Source organism: Oenanthe melanoleuca, chromosome 5 (assembly GCF_029582105.1).
Source record: "Oenanthe melanoleuca isolate GR-GAL-2019-014 chromosome 5, OMel1.0, whole genome shotgun sequence".
Classification (NCBI taxonomy): Eukaryota; Metazoa; Chordata; class Aves; order Passeriformes; family Muscicapidae; genus Oenanthe; species Oenanthe melanoleuca.
This window is the reverse complement of record NC_079339.1, coordinates 12,854,958-12,876,211: the sequence shown is the minus strand read 5'-3', so window position 1 is coordinate 12,876,211 and position 21,254 is coordinate 12,854,958. Positions and strand designations below refer to the sequence as shown.

At 37.6% G+C, this 21,254-nt stretch overlaps 1 protein-coding gene across 8 annotated transcripts in view; it reads left to right on the top strand.

Annotated features, from left to right (window-relative positions):
• SOX6 (SRY-box transcription factor 6) overlaps window positions 1-18,426 on the top strand; it is a 360,677-nt gene extending 342,251 nt beyond the window's left edge. For 6 of the 8 annotated variants that reach the window (XM_056492466.1, XM_056492469.1, XM_056492463.1 and 3 more), the window contains 3 exons: window positions 5,122-5,355; window positions 7,871-8,087; window positions 15,195-18,426. In XM_056492466.1, coding sequence (XP_056348441.1) covers window positions 5,122-5,355; window positions 7,871-8,087; window positions 15,195-15,498 — 755 coding nt within the window. In that variant the 3' untranslated portion in view covers window positions 15,499-18,426. The remainder of the gene's footprint in view (window positions 1-5,121; window positions 5,356-7,870; window positions 8,088-15,194) is intronic. The other 2 variants (XM_056492467.1, XM_056492468.1) reach the window with 1 other exon arrangement.
• The last annotated feature ends 2,828 nt before the right edge of the window (window positions 18,427-21,254 follow it).

The window sequence follows — 21,254 nt, the reverse complement described above, 5'->3', positions numbered from 1 at the left end:
GTGACACTATAAGTAGAATAGAAAGGGGAGGGATTGATTAGTCATTAATGTCCAATTGACTCCATATGGATGTTGCAATAATAAAGCCTTTTTCAGTGCAGTAGCAGAGTTATTGAATTAGAGGTTTATGTTTCCTCAGAGCTGACCTTAGGGAATTCCCGGTTGGTTCTTCTTGTGGATGTTTTACAGAGAATGGAGTCTCTTAGCAGGGAAAAGAGAAGTGTTGCTTGGATGTAGCTAACCTGTATATTCCCACCTCTTAGTATCTACTTAGTGCATTTCAGAGCCCTTGAGGGTGAAAAAATTTAGACACCATTTAAATATTGCACTGTTTCATGAATTGCTTGTGGCTTTCCCAGTTTTGCTTCCCATTCATTCACTGACATGCAGCCTGTGAGAAATGTTCAATGCTCAGATTGCAGCTGAATAATATTTGTTTGGAACAAAAGCTGCCTGACAAACAGAACATTTGTGTCACCCCTATTCCAAACCTAGCCGTGTTTCCAAGTGGGTATTCTGCCAGTGATGACAAGACATGCCAGAAAAGACAGTAGTTCATGGGGTATCCCTTTATTTTGCCTCTCTTGCTGATTGTATAAAGAATGAGAAATTCTGCATGGTGTTGGAGATGAAGAAATAAGAGGCAGGCAAAGTGCAAAACAGATAAATGCTACTCTACAACTGCTACATGTCACTGAGATTACAGTGAAGTAGCAGTAATTCTTGTAACTTTCCCTAAAATTGATAACCCAAAATATTAGTTAAATGACTACTCTTGTATTCTGGGCTTGCCAAAGTTGCTCTTTCCATTCTGTTCTTTCCATATTTGTCTTTTCCTATTTGATTTTAAATACTGCTATATGTTTCACAAAGGCTGCATACAAAATCAGGTTCAGAGCAGCACTGGGGGCTGCCAAGACAGTTTTTGATTCTCCCTGTTTTTTATGGCATGTCCATGTTTATGAGTAACCCAACTCTTGCATTAAAGAGTGACTCCTGTTTGCATGTTTATCAGGTTCTGGTCTCTGCAGTGCTAGTTGCTTTACCACAGACAATTCCAGATATTTTGGAGGTCACAATCAGTCTTTTCCAAACTAGGCAAATATGTCACCTCAGCTTAAAGAATTACTGATGAGAGGAGCTTGACTACTAACCAGTCATTTTTATACCAGGGACTTAGAAAGATTGTCTTTATTTCTGTGTATCCTGTCCTGGTGTGTGTCCATGGAAGAAGATCTGCAGTATATGCTCTAGATTAACCAGATTCATTATCTGGGGGGAAGTCAGGGGAAAAGTATCACTTCAAACATGAATCAATGGCCATAGAGTGAAGGGTAATTAAGGAATAACAGGGTGACTGATAAAAATCTCTTTCTTTTTGCTGTAACTTCTTTTCTCTCTTTTCCTCATATTTTTCTCAGCCCTTTTTTTTGCCCCTCTCTATCCCATCTATTATTGCTTGTTTTCTGCTAACATGTAGAGGCCAAATCCTAGGTTTTGTTGTAGATGATGTGCAAAAGGTAAAGACAGGCTGATTAACCTTAATGTGGCCAAGATTTCAGGAAGCATACTGAGGGATCATGCCTGTCCTAAAATTCATTTCATTAGTAAGAAACTCAGATAAAGACAGGAATAAATAAATAAACAATGCAACAATTCTTATTTTATGTTTCTTAAAGTTTATTTCACATGAGGATGGTTATCTTTCTTGATGGTCAGATTCTTTGGCAAATGCTAAGGATCTAGGAAGTAGGACAGTGAACACATTCAGGGGCTAAAAGTGTCACTTTGAGGACAGCCCCTGTCTTTAGGCCAAACTATAGAGCTCTTTGCCAACTCAGCCACTAGGGCAGCCAAACTGTACTGCTTTTGCAATAATAACAAATTTAAACCAGGCTCTTAAATCTGAAAATCTCTCCTCCTGTGATTGCATTATGAACAGTAACTGGCAGACAGAGTATTAGTCACCACAGAGAGACAATTACCAATTCCTTCTCTTGTCTTGCCCTTCACTGTTAGTACATTTCCATTTTGTCTCTTATTTTAGGTTTATTAGTTATTAAAAGTTCCTAAAAATATTGTCAGAAAGATTTAAAACACCTACTTCTTTGCACTTGCATATACATTTTCTTCAAAAATGTTGGGTGTCTTTGAGCCTTTGTCAGTACTAACTATAATTATCACAATAGGAAAAAACTCCCTACTTTGTTAAATCTGTTGAAATTGTTTTTATGTGGCACAATAAAGTCAAAATATCTGCTTGACAGGATGAAGTACCTAAGAACAACCAGCTTGAAGGCTTGTTCTTATGTGTTTCAACTTGTAAAATCTCACTGAGCATATGTGTATTTGTGTCATTAGCACCTCATTTCCAATCTAAAAATGTACTGAGACCTTCTGACTTCCCCCATAGAATCCCATGCTACAAGGACTATTTTATTGTAATGTTTCATATGCTGAATATAATTCTGTGGTTCTGAGACAGAAGAAACTGAAGATTATATTGCTTTAGTCATTTGCAGAAATTCATTTTGCAAATTCTTTTGCAATGGCCTATAGGTCAGCTTGCAAATATTTCCCCAGAGATCAAGCTCAAAGAACATCAACTCTTTGGCTGCTTTTTCAAGTCCTTCAAGAATGGACTTGTAGAAAGTGGATGCAGCCAGAGTTGACCTTCTTGGGATAGTTGTAATTTATTATTCCAAAAAAGAATAGTTTTCTAACATAACCTTTCTATGAAAACAGATAATTTATGGTGGATTTATGCCTTGTTTATTTTTTACCTTTCTTTTTTTCTTGTTTATTTTCATTCTGTCTAGATTATATCCAGATTAAAAAGCCACCTATAATCTTGCTCACAATAAAACCACTCTTTACCTGCATTAGGATTGAAAAGTCCAAAATTGTGTTAGAAAGGGCTAAAGACAAACTCTTCCTTAGCTATAATGAATAAGTACATTTGGGAAAGTAAAAGGTAGAAAGACATCCTATTTATTCAAATAGGTCTTGCTTGTGCTGTGAGTAGAGCAGTTGAATATCAAATTATAACTTTTACATAAATGATAATTTTATTTTTTTTGTCACCAGCTTTCTGATTGCCAAAATACTAGCAACATATTTTATTATATTATCTTAAAGGATAGAACAAGTGTTACATACTGCATTTGACTTTTTTCAAATTATATAGGTCTTTTGTCTCAATAAATATTTCTGTGTTTACATAACTATAATTGGAACTTTTTGCAGTTTCTATATAAATACATCCTCTCCCAAAACATGGTATATTTGATATGTTTGTGGTCCAAGGCTTCTGGAAACAATAGACAGAGACTCATCAACCATTCACCCCCCTCAGCTGGTCCTACCTGCAGGTCACACTGCAAAACCACTCTTCCCTTTTGCAGTAAAAAGCTGACTGCAGCCTCCTGTAAATGCAGAACACCTGTGGCACTTAGAACAGTGTTAAAACAGTTTTGCAGCTCACATTTTCCACAAACCTTCTTTTATGTGCACGCATGTTAGTGTACAAATTGCCAAATTGGTGTGGGTTGTAAAGTAATAGCATTGGAGGCATCATAAATTACCAGGGTGATCCTCAGGAGAAGACACTGGGAATGAGTGTTTTGCTCTCAGGGTAATGTATGTCTTCATCTGGCCCAGTAGTCAGCATATTGCCCTGTGTTGATGGATATAGTCAGCTTGAAACTACACTACATTTCACTGCACAATAAACATGGCTGTCAACACCATATAAAGCAAAATCAATTTATCCTGAATGGTCAGTGCGTTTTAAATGAAATTAATGTACTGTGGACCTGGTGGCAAAAAGGTAGTGTATTAGTTATGCATCCTCTATTTTAGGGCCCCTTTTTCATGCAAATGTGTTCCTTATATAGGATTTTTAAAAAGGTATACCTGTATAATGCTTTCACTCTGAATTAGGAAAATTGATTCTTGCACAACTAAAAACTTGTGCCTGGGTTCAGTAGAACTGCAGTGTTTTGTTTTACTTACTGTAAAGAATTAATCCTATATTATTTGGCATATAAATTCATGTTGGTATCTGTAATAGTTTATAAAAAACCAGGGGGCCTATTGCTGTACTAATTTGTTGCCAAGTATCTTGCCTTTTCAAGGTATTAAATTATGTGACCAGTCTGATGAGGTCTAAGACTGTCACTCTCCCACTGTAAACCCTTTTTGCTTTCTTTATAGCTAAGGTATAACTCTAAAAACATATTATCATCACAATTGCAGGAGTTTTTTCCAGTAAAGGCATACCTTTGTGATCTGTTTCTCCCACAGTGATTAGTTCTACACTTCAGCTCTGTGATCTCTAAACTTCCATGAGGCTTTGCTGTTTGTGGTCCAGAAACAGGGCTGGATGCATTCAAAAACCTGGTTAGGGTTGGCATGTACAAGCTGAATTGATGGCAGATAAAGACTGAACCTTGGGATGCACTGCAGGCATGGAGCTGGAGTGCTTGTCTCTCACTCTGGAGGCTCCAGTGTGCTGTGCATGTTCCTGTTGGAGTCAGTTTTATTGTGTATGTGTGGTTCAAATGCTCCAAAGCACATCTAAAATTCCACCAAAGCAGATGCAACTTTAAAATGTTCAGCTCCAAATACAATCTGATCCATACAAATGGCAGCATGTACCTGGCGCACTGTATAATTAATTTTATGAAATATTTGGCACAATAAAAAAATTAAATAAATTATTTTATGAAATGCTCAAGCAGCAAAGTCATTGTCAATGGCTGGTGTCAACAGACCTACATTAGTTTGGATTCTCAAATGTAACTTTTATGTGAGTTTTGTTGAGCATTCAGAGAGTGTATCTTATGGTAAAGCCCCAAATGAAAACGTTATCAAATCTCCGTGTCTTGATTGGAGAAACTCCAGTAAAATTTGTTTCTTCACTTTGATGTTGGGTCATCTCAGATGGTCAAGCCTGGCCAGTTGCACTGAGACCCCTGGTTGGCCCATCTCTCTCTCTCACAGATGTGGAGCAGAGAGAGAGCAAGAGAGGTTAAAACAAGCAGAGCACTGAAAGCGCTTTCCTAACCCACGTAATAACGTTTTGCATCCATCTTGTTTCCTCCTGCCCTGACGTTCCAGGGAGTAAAGCAGTGAATGGCTCTGCAGCTAAACTACAGCAGTATTATTGTTGGCCAACAGGAGGGGCCACGGTGGCTGAAGCCCGGGTCTACCGGGACTCGCGGGGCCGCGCCAGCAGCGAGCCCCACATCAAGCGGCCGATGAACGCCTTCATGGTCTGGGCCAAGGACGAGCGCCGGAAAATCCTCCAGGCCTTCCCCGACATGCACAACTCCAACATCAGCAAAATCCTAGGTGAGAACCAGCCAGGCTGTGCTGGAGGGTGTGGGTTGGGCGTTCTGGGGAAATTCGGTGCTGTGAGAGTGGGTGGGCACAGGTTGGTTGAGAAGTTGTGGATGCCCCATCGCTGGGAGTGTTCAAGTGTTCTGAGCAGCCTGGGATAGTGAAAGATGGCAGAGGGATGGATGTGCATGATCTCTACGGTCCCTTCCAACCCAAACCATTCCACAGCTCTATGAACTTCTCTAATTTTAGGACTTTTTTTTTTTTTTTTTTTTGGGAGGTGGTCACCAAAATTGGAATTACTGCAACTTATACAAATGAAGATTCATGTCTTGTTTCTTGTTTCACTTTGATTCCCTTTATTTTCCCTTTCAGCCCCTTCCCTAACACTTTTTATTCCCAACAGCAGTCACAAGATGCTTTAAAACTTAGTGGTGTTGAAAAGGAGTGTTTTGTGAAACTTTGCAAGAGTGTGTCCCGATGAAATCCCAATAATTGCAAGATCCCATTAGAATGCACCTGAAGTACAGATCACCTGAATGCAAAATGGGACTTGCTAGAGCAAATATTGGGATAAAAATCAAAATCAGAGGTTTATGTCAGACAGTGTGATGTCAAAGAAAGAAACCTGGCACAGTTCAAAAGATCTGTGCATGCAAACCCCATATCCAAAATGATGTTTGCTTCAAGACATTGCAGTGTTCTAACTACAAGAAGCATGCAATTAATATATTGCTTAGGTAAAAAACACTGTAGTTAATATTTAATTTGCATAGATTGGGACAATTGGGGAATATTCCATGGGCTTTATTTTGCCACTGTGCAAATAAATGGACTCATTTTTGAGAAATTTTGATTTGCTTTTTAAGACCCCTCCAGAGAATTAGAAACATACGTGAGAATGAGTGGTGAAATGTTAAAACCTATATTTGCTTTTTGAGTCTTTGAAGTGAAAGACAGATTCCAAAAGTAGCTCATAATAAATAAAAGTAAAAATCAAGTTTCTTCTGTAATCATTTTATTGTAAACTATGAGTTCAAATACATTCTTAGCAAAGTTTGTTGCATGTTAGTTCAATCAGAAGCAAGAATACGGAGAAATAAATGTTACTTTGTCCTAAAACTTCCAAAATCTTTCTTAGTAGTTCTCATATTTTTGTCTACCATATAAGTAAGTTATATGAATAGCCTTTCAGTTTTGTATAAAACCTTCACTGTTTCAGTGTTGGCAGCTGTAGGGAATCTATATTATTTGTGTGCATTCTGTGAAAAAAACTATTAGGAGCATAGTAACTGTATTCATTAAAATGTAAACTTCCAGCATAAATATTTCAGAAGTGCCAGCAATTGAGTGTTTGTTAACCATGGAATTAACCTGTCAGAATCTGCTCTGCCACAAATAAGTCTATGTCCATATAATATCTGTGCAACTTTTCCAGGACAATGAGAAAAGAGACTGAAATATTAGAACTGACACAGAATATTGCTGGCTACGGATAATATTTATACAACTTTTCCATTTGTTGATGTATGAAAAATGTTGGTAAAAGAATAGCTTCCACCCACGTTTACCACAGCTGTAATCGTTTTATTCATCTAAAAGACACCAAAAAGCTATTTTCTGCATTTCTTATTCCTGTCTCAAGTGTTTAGATAGCTTCTTACAAACAATACAAGAGATCTGAATACTTTTGCCTTTTCCTGTGTACACCGCATTAATTTTTTAACTTTTTTATTGGTGCAGCTTTCCATGAGAGTTTACAGTACCTGAAGTGGTGTATATAGTTACAGTGTGCTTTCTGTTTTACTTTTTTTTTCTTTCCAATGTGAGTTTGTGAAATGTAGCTTTCTCTGTTCAGTTCTGTGTGCTTATTATAGCTGGCCAGAAAATGATATGCATAATAGGATTTAAAATAGGTGTCAGTATTATGCCAAGCTTATATCAGAAGTTCAGTAAATTTAAGACACCCATACAGCAAGGGATTGTTCATGATTTTGCTGAATCTGTAAGGTTTGATATTTTTTTTCCTGCTACATAGCAAGTTATTAATATCAATTAGCAGGAGTGTATAAACCAAATTCTTGTAAAAATATCAAAGAAGCCTGTGTCCCTGGGCAATGTGTCAGGCTTTTAACAGTGAAAGTATGGCTGCAGACTTTCCTTAACCATCATACTCTGCCTGGTATTACAGAGGTATGGAATTACTCACAGATTAATGCTCTTATTGTAAAAAATTGAGTAGTCTGTTTTGCAGCACGAGGCTGAGATTTTGAGACTTAACTATTGATTTTAAGTGCACCCTATTTAATAAAGATTTACATATGCTTGGTCTGCAGCAATATGTGAAAGCCAGGGCTCTATTAAGGTGTCTCAGGTTGTGCAAGCCACTATATGTGCAGACAGATGTAAATTTAAATCAGTTCATTTAACGAACTTAATTAAAATTTATTATGGCGAGAAGGCACGTCGAACAGTGTAAAGCTAAACCCGCTTCACTTGAGCACTCACTAACACTCTGTGTCCCTAGGATCTCGCTGGAAGTCCATGTCAAATCAAGAGAAGCAACCTTATTACGAGGAGCAGGCACGACTAAGCAAAATCCACCTAGAAAAGTACCCCAATTACAAATACAAGCCTCGACCAAAACGTACCTGCATCGTGGATGGGAAGAAACTGCGGATTGGGGAGTACAAGCAGCTGATGAGGTCTCGACGGCAGGAGATGAGGCAGTTTTTTACTGTAGGGTGAGTACAGTTGTTGTAATTGTTTTCCAAGGCAGAGCACGCTGCTTGAAACCAAATAGACTTATCTGTTTAAGTCACTGACTAATGTCGTTTAGAAGGAAAGGATTTGAACCGGTAAGAGCTTATTGAAAACACAAGATGGAATATGGAGCTATCAGCTTGCCACTGGATGCTGATCATAAGACTGATTGTGGAATTATTTAAATTCAAAAGAAGTTGTTTCCCATTAGCCTGAAAGGTTTGAATCATGTCTTTTGTGAGTTTTTAGTAAGCTAAGCCATTCTGGGTTAGTAATGACTCCAGCATAATTTCCTAAATTAAGAAAAGAACAAAGAGAAAAACACAAAGGATTATTCCTGTGTAGAATAAGGAGTCAGGAGAGGGGGGAAAAGGGAGAGGAGTAACAGGAGTTGCATGAGGAACACACTTGAATGAATGATATCATGGTATGAAGCTACTAGGAATTTTGTTATATATAGAAGTGTGTAGAAAGTATTTAAAAAAAAATAAGTTTTAGAAAGACTCTTTCAAGTAGTGCATAGATAGACTGGGTAGATTTTATAACTCAAAATATATGGCCCAAAAAGATCCTGGCACAGTTTTAAGAACATTGAGTGTGTTTTTAGCAGTATTTCTTCTAGTATTCAGCAGAGAAAGCAGGGCTGTGAAGCATCAACGAGCTAAAGATAACAAAAGTCCAGTGAAACAACTGCACCATAACAGATTTCTCTCTCCTGTTTGTTTTTATTTTTTTTTTTTTTTTTATGAATTAATCTGTGATGCTCAGTGCTCTAACACAATGTTTCTGGTGATTTACAAAGAGTCTAAAAGCTGTCTTCAGTGCCAGCCTTTCCAAATTCACAATGTTCTGCTTATTTCTCTAATCACAATAGTCTCCTTTTGTTGGGTACTTCACTACCAGATAATTGACCTTGACGTCGATTATGTGCCCTCATTTTTGGCTTGGGATGCAGAACTCCTGTTGCAGTCAATTATTTTGTGGTGCAGCCTGCAACAATGTGGGCTCTTTCTTCAATCAGTAAATAGAAGTGGTTTTGATATCTTGAAACAGCCTTCCAATCTATAGTTATGACATTGTTTTTTTTATTCTTCAGTCTAAGGGAAATTGTTTACTAATAGTCTCCCATCAAATTTGCACATAGGACCCTAAACAGAAATCTGAATTTATACAGAACATCACAAATTATATTCTGATTGAGGGAATGAAATTCTAGCTTACGTCTCCCAAAGCAGATTGACATACCAAATCACATGTAGACAAGAAATGCAAAAGAAATGCCAAAACAGCAGTCTGAACAATCTGAGAATTGTTTGCTAATTCAAAACAGTATTAAGCAGTAGCATTTTACACACTATATGTGATGGCTAAATGGGAATGAATATGGAGGATGGATTTAAGAAACTTCTAAAAGTGCCTACCTAAAGAGTGATATTTCTATTAAAAATATATATACTTTTGATAGCTATTCAAAACTAAACTGGTGCAACCTGAATGTAACATCTTTCTTGTATATCCAACAGTGTGATCATGAACACCATGAGAATGTCACCATTTTTTGAAAGGATTGTTTCCAATTCCTGTTTTTGCTAAGTCCACCATGTTCTATCCATGTTGATGAAGTTTAAAGTAAAACCTCTGTGCAGTTATATGATGGTGCACTGGACTTTACCAAAACCAATGACTTTTAGTTGTGCAAGTAATGGAAAAGGGAGTATGAAATCTAATGGATGCATTCAATAAAGATGAAATGAGATCCATGTTGCTGTTCAATGTGAATATAGATTACAGTCCTGAGGAATCACAGGCTGGGATTTAAAAAAATTATTTCCTACTTCCCTGTGACTTCTCACTGTTGTCCAAAATTCCCCTTTTCCCTCAAGAATAATTTAAACTAAACTTATTGGAAGACAGCAAGTAAAATTAGTGAAAGAGCCAGACTAGAACATCTTTTTTGAACTGAAACATAAAGCATGGAATCATTTGTCTCAGCAGAACAGCTTACTAACTAATGAAAAGCAACATTTCTTCCAAATCAGATTATAACTAAGTGAAACACAGTAACTGAGCCCTTCAGCTTCTTAAACTTACTCTTCCCTGTGTTTAACATAAATATCACATAAAGCATCAGCTGGAACAGTTTCCTAACTGACCTCACACCCCCATTATTTTTCCACTGTTTTGATGGAACAACATAAATCGTCCTTCAGAACTGTAGACGTGAGAGTTGAGATGCTGTTTCCTTTTCAGAGTGAAATAAGAGACAAATGTGGTTTTTCGGATTGAATATGCTCTGTGTTTACAGTAAATATTTCAGTGGAAGATAGAGAACAAAAGTACAAAACAGACTCCAATGAAATGTGCCAAGTGCTTCATACTGCTTGCAGTACTGCTGGGGGTTTTTTTGTTGCTTTTTTTTTTTTCTTAAAGTACAAACCAATTAAGATGGAAATGGGTACACTGAAATGGCAACCAAATATCATCACAGAATAAAAAGATAAGTAGGAGATGTGTGAAGAGTCAGATACACATTGAGAACAGGTGGCTAAAAGAAATACTAAAAAGCAAGAAAAAAATATTTTTTCATAACTGAGTTTGCATTTTTCTTATACTAAATGTAGATTTATGTTTTAGGCAATCCAGTAAAGGCTAGTTAGACTCCCTTAGGTGAGCCACTGGCTAACACAGGATAATTCTGCTGTGGGTACAACCCTGCACCTCAAACATGGAGTTCTCCATGGCTCAAACTCTTTTGATGCAAAAGGCTCACACTGCTCACTTCAGTGAACCACAGACTTTGATAAACTTTAGTAAGATGCACAAAGGGAGCTTAGAGAAATAAGCTAATGAATGGCCAGGTTCTGTTCTGATTTTTGAAGAAAAACCTCCAAAGAACTGAATGAGAGTGAAAATTGCTTGGAATAAATTGGGCAGGAAAATAATGTTTTCAGATAATTGTTATATGTCTGATAGACCATAATTTGGGAACTGCCAAGTTTTTTAAAGAACAGAGTGGACCTTACAGTGTGCGTGGGACTTCTATTGCATCCCTACCAGAATGAATTTTGTTCCAAATGAGGCAGATAATATACAGAAATAATTCATGTTTAATGAGGAGTATGTTAAAAAATCGCTCCTTTCAGTCTTAGGGAGGCTGATTCTGAAGCCAGCTATGTCTTTAAAATAATTGAGTTATTTATAATAGTAAAATTATTAATGGAACTTGTGAATGATACCTTCAGCACGAGTTACTCCCGAAGAGACTTCAAGTGATTTGCAATTTATCCTCAATAGCAGTTTTTTGTAATGCATAAATGGATGTGAGCTAACAAATGGATCATATATAAACCATAAATTCAGATATTTTAAGTTGAGTCTGTCTTTTGTTGCCTTGTCTTACAAAGATAATTCATTGCTCAGTCATTTTTACAGGCTAATACACTCTAAATAGAAGTATATGCTATATACATTTCTCTGCAAAATGATGTCAGCAGTAACTTTCTTTTTCCTGTGCTTTACCAGCATAAGATGTTTAGAATAAAGCCTTTATAGTGTTTATAACTACTGTACACACATAGCCTGAATGTTGCTAGGCTATGGTTTTGAATAAGTCTGTAATATTATACTCCTGTAGCTTGAACTTAAAGCAAGTACACAATGGGTGCTTTTGTGAGATTTACTGTTATTTCATTCCTTATGGGAATGTAAGTTCCAGGGGTGTGTAACACATGAGCGTTTTCCTTAATGCAATCAATTTTTGCTTCAGACATTTAAAGAGCTGTCAGAAAATGGTTGGGAAAGGATCAGAAAACAATGGTCATTTGCCAATTTAAATGTTTAGCTGGTTTGGCAAAAGTCAAAAGAGGAACACTCTCCAGAAAAATACTGGGAATATTAATGCCACAAATTTGTGAGCAGGTCAGTTTTTCTAAGAATTTTCATGTTGTTTCCATTTTTATATTTGCTTCAATGTTTTTTGCCAAATCTTTGGCCCCAGAGCAGACAGACATATTATCAGTGCTGGCAGAGCAGAGAGTGACCCCTAGTAATTGTCCACATAAGGATTTCTCTGTCAGAGGAGATGGTGAAGACAGGAGAGGTTTGAAGCCAGGGTATGTAGAGATGTGGCACCATGCCTCATGGAACTGAAGAGATCAGAAGATTAATGTTGCTTTCTGGAAATCCTAACAGGCAGAAAACTTCCATGTGCAACTGAGCTGAATTGTAACCTGTAGCTTGCAGGTAAAGTATGTTTTTATCTCCCCCCCACCAAGGTTCTATGATTGGTATATAACTCTAGCTAGAGGCAATGATTAAATGTGTGGAATTTAATGTAATAAAAGACTCCATTAACATGACTGCCTTTAAGATCTACAAATATAAGAAAACATAATGGCCAGAGTTGTGGGTTAGAAAGTCCAACTCTTCTTTTCAGGGAGAGTAGAGGGAATTTAAACAAATGCTCTGTTTTCCTCCCCTCAAGAGCTTAATTGCTTAGGAAATGATAACACTCATCTCTAACAACATATCCACATAGTTTGTGATATTTTAAAATAAGGCTTTCTGGGATGTAATGTAGCAACTAGAGCAGAATTTACAATGACAACCTGATCAGTTCTAAATAATAACAGGTATTAAATCAGAGGTAGGTGTCCAGTTACTGGAGGTGTGTAGGTGCCCATGTTTAAGTGCTAGCAAATTTTTTGCTAGCAAATGGGTATAGCAATTTGAGACCCTTTCCAATTAGGTGGTACAGTTACCACATGTTTACAGTTCCACAGTGAGATCTAGGTAATTTAAAGTTATTACCCAGCCAGCAGCAGGCATGCACAGCATGTCTGATTTTTGTTTAACATGTGAAAAAGGGCTGCATTTATGAACGACAAATTCAGTAAGCCTTTAACTTTCCCGTTATACCAATCAAGTTCTTTGACAATTAGATTCATTCAGTAGCTTACCACACATTTGTCTGCTGTGCTCCCAAGTAAAAAGCACCTCTGTGAATCTGGCTTCTTTATGCTCAGATGACCTTCTCCATTTGTACTTTGAGATGGGTGGTACTTGGACAAGTGTACCCAGTCCCACAGAAATGTGGATGTGCAAAAGAATTTTGCTGACTTGATAAGTTTGAAAGAATACCAGGATTTCTCTGTCCTTTAGGCCTTGCCACTGATTACCATCACACAGCATTGTCTTAAGCTGACTTTTAAAATTGTTCTTTCTGCTTGTAAAAAGGCAATTTGCTTCTGAAAAAATACAAACTTTTGGGGGAGGGGAGGTGTAGAGGGGTGTGTTAGTGTTCTGATACTTAATGTAATTTGTAACACAGCAGCAGCTTTGAGTCAATTGTGCTTTGAGTAGGTTCTGCAACTTCTGTTACAGGAGTTGTGAAAACTTTTCTCAAAGCATCATTTGGCTTGATATGGTGTTTGAAGAACAACTGGTGATGTTTTGTTTTGTGAATTTATTTATTCTAAGAAATACTGGTGAAAGATTTTTAGATGGGCAGATTAAAAGGAATTAAGTGTGTATGGCCTGGTGACAACCACATAGATTTCTTTTTTCTGTTGACCATGTGTGGGTTTCTTTTTCCTCTGCTTTGTGGAAACATTCATCGATGTGAACATTTTCTATGTCTAAAAGTTGTGGAGAAGATTCGTGTGGGTTTTTAGCAGTAATAGTTTATACTCCTGAAAACATGCAATCCTAAACCAGAAATGTTCCCATGTGAGGTAGGTGTTCAATTTTATGGATAAAGTATTGAAAGATGTTTGCAGAAAATCACTTGCAAGCAAATACATTGGCTGAAAATTGTTTTCACAGAACATTTATCAGACCATTTAAAAAGTGAAAATTTAGTGAAAAATCCCAAGCTGTTTGTAAATCATCTGCAAATCATCATTTGCAAACAGGAGTATAATGACTGTGTCAAATGAATTACTGTGTTTTTCTCGCTGCTAGCCAGGTGTACAAGACTTACACAACAGATGTTTGAATTTCTCAAGCTGTGCAGAGGCTGTAGGAGTCAGGCTAGCAGTACCAGCCATGGCAGGCTCCAAACTATTCTCGTGGTGTTCATGATTTCACTCTATCACTACCCAAACTGGAAGGACTGCAGCTTCCCTCTAACTCTCTAGTGTGATATTTATCAAAATCAGAGTTTGATCAATGAACAATGAAGACTCAACATTTAGGGTTTTTAAAATAAGCTTAACATTATTTTCTGTATTGATTTAGCCAGTGATTAGGAATTTGAGAGACTATGTTGAATTTAACATAGAATGGCACAGTGCAGATTCCTTAGAGTATTCAAACATACCTGGAAATGTTTCTTCTGCTAAAATTCTGTAATAGTTCACTCTTACTGGGTCAATATTGCTCTAAAGAAGGTTGGGAATGCATTGAGATGAATGATTCTTTAAATAGATTATGCAAATAGGCATGTGTGTTCAATAACTAGTCAATACAAAATCAGCATCTATCAGGGCAGATTTCTTCTTTCTTTAACCAAGTACTTTGCTTCAAAACCCTCATCTTTCACATAAAATCCTGAAAAGCAAATGGCATTCTGATGTTGGATCCAAATAAAAATCCAAAGCCAGCAATCAAGTTTCAAAAGAATGTCTAAGTGAAGTAGGAGTCTACCTGGCACTTATATAGTAATTTAGATATTTACAGTTTCTGTCTGCTGTTTTAGGTAGTCTTGAGGTCCTCTCATTAACAGAAGCTCTTGCCATGAGTTTAGAGGGTTTAGATTTTGGATAGGTGGTGTCTATGGTAGCAGACAGGCATCACATGGGCGCCTGAAGCCTTTTGATGGTCTCTGTCCAAGTGCTAGTTTGAATTCTGGTTTAAATAAAAACAGAATACAACACATGGAAGGATGTCTGGTAGTGGCTGAAAACACTTCACCTCCCAGTTATTCTTTGGGGGAGAAAATGAACCAACACCACAGAGGGCTGTGAGCCCAGAGGAATGCATGGAGCCTTTCCAGGAAACCACCTGCCTTTCTTTCCTTTGGGCTTGCAGAAGGTCTTCCCTCCTTCGGACACAGGCAGTGACGTTTCCCTCTTGTTCTTCCCTTGCAGACAGCAGCCCCAGATTCCCATCACCACGGGAACAGGAGTTGTCTACCCTGGTGCTATCACCATGGCCACCACCACGCCGTCCCCCCAGATGACATCAGATTGCTCCAGCACCTCTGCCAGCCCCGAGCCCAGCATCCCTGTCATCCAGAGCACTTACGGGATGAAGGCGGACAGCGCCAGCCTCCCTGGCAACGAGATGATGAACGGAGAGGATGAGATAGAAATGTACGAGGACTATGAGGATGATCCCAAATCAGACTATAGCAGTGAAAACGAAGCCCACGAGGCAGTCAGTGCCAACTGAGGAGTGTTCGCAGAAATTAAAGTACTCAGACTCATTTGGGGTTTTTTTTTGGGGGTTTTTTTGAACAAAAAGTTCTTTAAGAGCCTGCATGCATGTGTGGCTCCTACAGTTACATCAGCAGAATGGTCTTAAATGTTTCTTATCGTGTGAGACAGATTGTTTCCCTAATTTTTCATGAACTTGGGTTTTTTTTGTTTTTGTTTTTGTTTAGTTTTTTTTTTTTAATTTAGATGAAGACATAAATATCAGACATCAGGACTTGAAAACTTATATGAATCAATAGCTGTCTTACAAGTCTTACCTTTTGTCTTTTTCCGTTTGGATGCTGATAAAGGTTTAAGTTACTGTTTTAGATGGGGGTTATACATTCTCACTCAGGTATGCTGTGCCAGCCTACAGGTTGTGAATGTGTTTTTATTCTGGATTATTTTAGAAAACAAAAACTGCAGATTTCATATTGTGAAACAGAACAAGTCCGCAAGTGTGCACACCCGTGCATCATAGCTTGTCTTTAAAAAATAGTCTCTGAATTCCATTTTTTTTCCATATGTATAGCTGACCTTCTGATGTGCCAAACTTTTCATAACTTTTGAATCTTAACATTTAAACAAAAAGTCTTAAAGGAGACACTGTAAAGTCTTAGACAATCCTTTGGCATCTTAAAAAAAAAATTATATATGAAGCCTAATTTTTTTTTTCCAGAATATGGTGAAGTACTCAGGAATCTGGAGACAGGATATTCTTAATTAGTGAACATGGTTGCCATAGTGCATGTGCCCAATTGCTTTTGCCTCTTGATGTGCCATTAGTGTGAAATTTTAAGTAAGCACAAAAGAGCGATCACCAGCTATGGACGGGCCTGTCTTAGCAGTGTGAGGCCACCTCTGATTACATTCTCTACCCCTTTGCTTTTAACCCTTGCATTCAGTCTTAACACATTTTCTCTTAAATAATTTATTCATTCCAGAATGTCAAGGGTCCAAATACTTAATATTTATTTTTAAAAGTGCAGTTGGTGGCATTACACTTACAATTCCTTATTGATATTTTAAAGAGCCTCTTCTTCCCCCTTCCCTAAATCACACAGGTATATGAAAATAAAAGTGCACCTGCTACTAAAATGAACATGACCTTTATGAATGAGAAATTCACTTGTTCCTCTAACACTGTATGTTCAAGGAGCACTTGGAAACACTCTGCTATATGTATTGCAAAATAAAGTGAGTACTTTTATATGTACATAGAGTACAAATACCCCTAAAAATGTGTTTATAGTTCTAAACCTCTACACTCAGACAGCAAGGGCAGATGTAAAACCCAAACTGCTTTCACAGTCCACCATGCTGAATTTTTAGGGCCTGAGGAATCTGTGGCAAATCATGGCTCTGTTCATCATGTTCCTACTGCCCCCTGAAGGAACTGTGCTACCTTAAGTACTTGTGCAGTGATTTATTTGTGAGACTCCAAGTGGGGGAGGGAAGGCCACTCAGATATCTAATGGCAAAGGTGGGAAAATGGATCATTAAAAATATTTATTGTATATTAGTCATGTCTGAATGTGACTCACCGAGTGCTTTCTGTTTGTATTACTTCTAGAAAAATTGCAATTACTGGAGATAATTCTGGGAAATATGCAAGAGAGGCATTCACAAAACTGTGAATCTATTAGATGTCAAAGACAGAGGAGAAACTGCCTTTATTTTTCCCCCTCATACTCCACTCCTGTACACAAATAGATCACTGTATACATACACAGTTCCAATAGGTGAATAACTGTGCTGAAGCTCCTCAACTCCCTCAGCTTTTATTTGGAATTGGCTGTGCTCAGCACACTGGTGATAAATTCAGGCTTGGGCTGAGAGGTACCAGTGGGTCTGGAGCAGCTCCTCTGGAAGTCACAGGATTTGCTTGGGACAACAGCAGTGTGGCTGTCCTCGTGCATCCTGTCCTGCAGACCTCCTGTGAGCTGCAAGGATGCTTGGAGGAGCAGCTGCCTTCCTCACAGCCCCTCTGGTACCTGCTCTGCCAGAAAAAGCCATTTTTGCCACTGTTGGAATCACATTTCTATGAGAGAACCACCCCCCGAGACAGATTGTTCAATTTACAGGACAATTTATAAAGATAATGGCATAGAAACACGGTGGTCAGATTTCTCTGACCATTTTGTAATTTGGAACAAAAAAAAAAAAAAAAAAAATATATTTTTAATATTTATTTAATTGTGTTCTGAGTCCATGTCTAATAAGCAATAAACTGGTCTAGCCAAGTCTTTAAAGGCATATGCTGTGTCATTAGCTGGTGAGCGTCCTCTTTAAGCTGGCTAAGGTACTGATAGAAAGTGGTTTTTTGTTCTTAAAGTAGCTTGGGAATTTGAACTGGTTTTAATACATTCAGCTCAGATTGGGGGGAGGACATCATTATTTCCAAAAAAAAAAAAAAAAAAAAGAAAAAAAATTCTATTTATTAATGTCTTACATAATTCTCCAGTTAGAAGTATCTCTCCCTCCCCCCCACGTCACTTTCACTCTTGCTCTCTTTTTTTTCCTGGTTTTGTTGCATAGGTAGAATGCTGTATTGCTAGCATTGTATTTTATGTAATTTTTTTTTTTTTTTTTGCACAAAGGCAAACATTTAGATTAGTTGGTTAATTTTTTTTTTTTTTTTTTTTAAATTTTATGACCATGCCAAAATAATATTCTGCAGGCTTGTGGAGAACAAAGGACTGTTCTTTAGGACTGAAACTTGATTTTGCTTGTAGTACAAAAAAAAAAAAAAAAACACACACACACTCACAGATGTTGTTTCGTAAGTGTTATAAGCACTGGATATAAATGGTATTTTTTATCACTTCTGACTAATGTGAAACTGTTGTACGAAAACTACATGAACAAAAGTCATCTGTTTCGACTCGTGTGGGCCTGCCTCACAGTTGCCGGATTTGAGTCATTTTTATGTCTTGTTATTTCATTTATTTATGCAAAATACATGTATGTATGAACACTTTGTTTTAGCTCCAGCCCTGCCTCAATGCTGATGCTCTGTATGTTAAAGCCACATTCTTGAAAATGACTGGCTGTTCAGGAATCACCAGCTGGTAAAAATTGCATTTACTGGCTGGGGGAGTGGGAGGAACATATTTGAATCTGAATTGTGCCTATGAGCGTGTGATTCTATTTATTAGCCGACATTGGCTCTAAAATGTCAGTAGAAATCAAGGAAGGACAATCATAAGGATGAAACCCAACATTTTTACTTTATTAATCGGAGCTCAAAACAAAGTTTTTGATGAATTTACCATCTCATTTTAGATTTTTTTTTTTTTTTTAAATTGTGTAAATATAACATAGGAAATAGAATTTTATTTTTTGTTCATGGATACTTAGTGAAGTATAAGTTATGTATTTACTTTTGTTCTATATCAGTGTATGTTGGTCCATATTAAATGCTGACAAGTCACTGTACCTCATGTAGATGCTGAATTTACACCCGCAGTGTGAGCGCAGTATTGTGGACCTGTAGCTGGGACAGCAAGATGCCTCACTTGTGCTCTGATTTTTTATAGCATGTTCCACCAACAGGGAATACTTTCTTCTTTTTTTGAAAGTTGATACATGAAACATGCCAAATTTTGGCTACATTTGATGGGAAACACAGTCTTCTGAATCCAAGTAAAACCAATGAGATATTTTACTTAACGAGAATGGCATTTGGAAGTCAAAAGCAGATCCCTGAAGGATTAAAATGACTGAAATGGCCCTTGCAACATAGGCAAGACTCAGTAATATCAACCCTTTATGTTGTATGTTCATTTAATCACGTTATTGTTATATTAGGCTGTAACACCAGAGAAATTGTTCACACAATACACGAAGAGGATTCATGGAATTGCTTCTTAAGCTTTGTGTTTGAGGCCCCTTAGAAACTGACTGGAAAATAACTTCATCAGGAGCACTAATATAGTAATACTATTTTCTCTGTGAACAGTTTACTTAATTAACAGGTACAATATATTTTCTTTTGGAAAATTATTAAATACTTATATTCAAGAGAAGAAGACTCCCCAAACAGTCTGATACCAGCCAGAATAGTTCACTTCTTACTTTATAAAAATGGAAGATAAAGGTCCCAATGGAAACCATACTGCTTTCCAGGGTTTACATGCAGAAACAAGTCTGGAGAACTGGCCAGATTCTGATCTGATATCAGATTCTGATATGTTTGGGCATCACCATTTAGCTTGTGAAAGCACCTGCTGAGCATTCCCAGGATCCTGATGTGCTCCTAAATCAGTGTACTCAGGTGCAGTGAGAGGCAGGGGGAGGGAAAAGACGGGATGGCTCTGGGATGGAAATGCAAACCCAACAGCAGATTAGTCCCAATAAATACACTACCCTGTGCAAAGCTGTGGGCAGCTTCTGCTTTGGATAAAACACAACACATCCACCTCCCAGTGCTGTCTAATCTCCAGGCTGGCTCTCTGGATTTTGTTTATTGCCCACATCACAGGCATGGCATTTCAAAATCGTCTCACAGCAAAACATCCTACAAGATTTAGACCCCATCCTCCCCCAGAAAAACACTTTTCCTACCTGCTTAACACGAAGCACACCAGTGCTTCCACAGTGGTCAGAGGAGCAGTGCTGGTGTTAAGTGGGGTGAACTTTGCTGAGCCAGGGCCACAGTAAGAGCATCTGCACTGGAGATGCAGCCAGCAGGATGTATGATAGAGTTCTTCATGTTTTAATGAGAAGTTAATGAGTGGGCTTGGACCCCTTGGTGTTTTGCATGCTTTTTTAAGATTCAAGTTGGCACTTAAGCATGTTCTTTTCAAAGAAATAATACTATATGACCTCATTTGATCCTTTACAAAACACTTTTTCCTTTAAAAACTTTTTCTTTTTTTTTTGGTACAACCCATTAAAATCTGTGATTTTACTCAGATCAAGCTACATTTTTGATATGTAGCAATGCCCTGCTACAGAAGGAAAAGACAATGTATATGCAAACACGTTTCATTTTAATCCCACACCCTTCTTTAACTACCAGAATTGTTGGAAATGGTGACAAAGAAGTATTCTGAGATTTCACATGCTGGGTAAAAAGGGGTAGGGTGGGGTGAACTGGGCTAAAGGAAAACTTATCAAATTGGTATTTATGGCAATATGAAAGCTATAAAGCAACTTAGTGACATGGCTTGCTTTGTAATTTCCGCTTTCTAAAAACCACAAGTGAGGTCCTTGGTGCTCTTGGAATATGGGGAATGTGCAAATATTTAACTGTTTGTATGCTGCACATTGCAGACCTGCTAGTGTGCATTCTCCGTTTGTCTTCCTTTGTCATTTGTGTTTTGCTTTCCAGAAAGCAATGTTGTTTTTTTTTTTTTTCTTGTACCCTTCTTCAGCTTGTAGCAAACTAGAATGCTTAGCATTTATGTTCATTCATTATTGTATTTCCCATGTAAAATTTTTTTTTTATTACATTAAGACAAGCTTATAAGCTGTTACTACATAACTTATCTTACTGTAACTCTTATTTCCTGACATTGTAATTTGTTTGTGATGTATATTGTGAGATTGTACTCTATGTTAATTTAATCAGCACAATTCACTGACATGCTGGACTGACATGCTAGCTGCTGTTTCAAATTGTAAAGTTTGTGTAGAGCTGTTGGGACAACTGAGACTCTCTTGTCAAGGTACTATGCTTTGATTCCTATAGCAACACCCTGGGTGCAGCTCTTACTGGCGAGGGCTGCT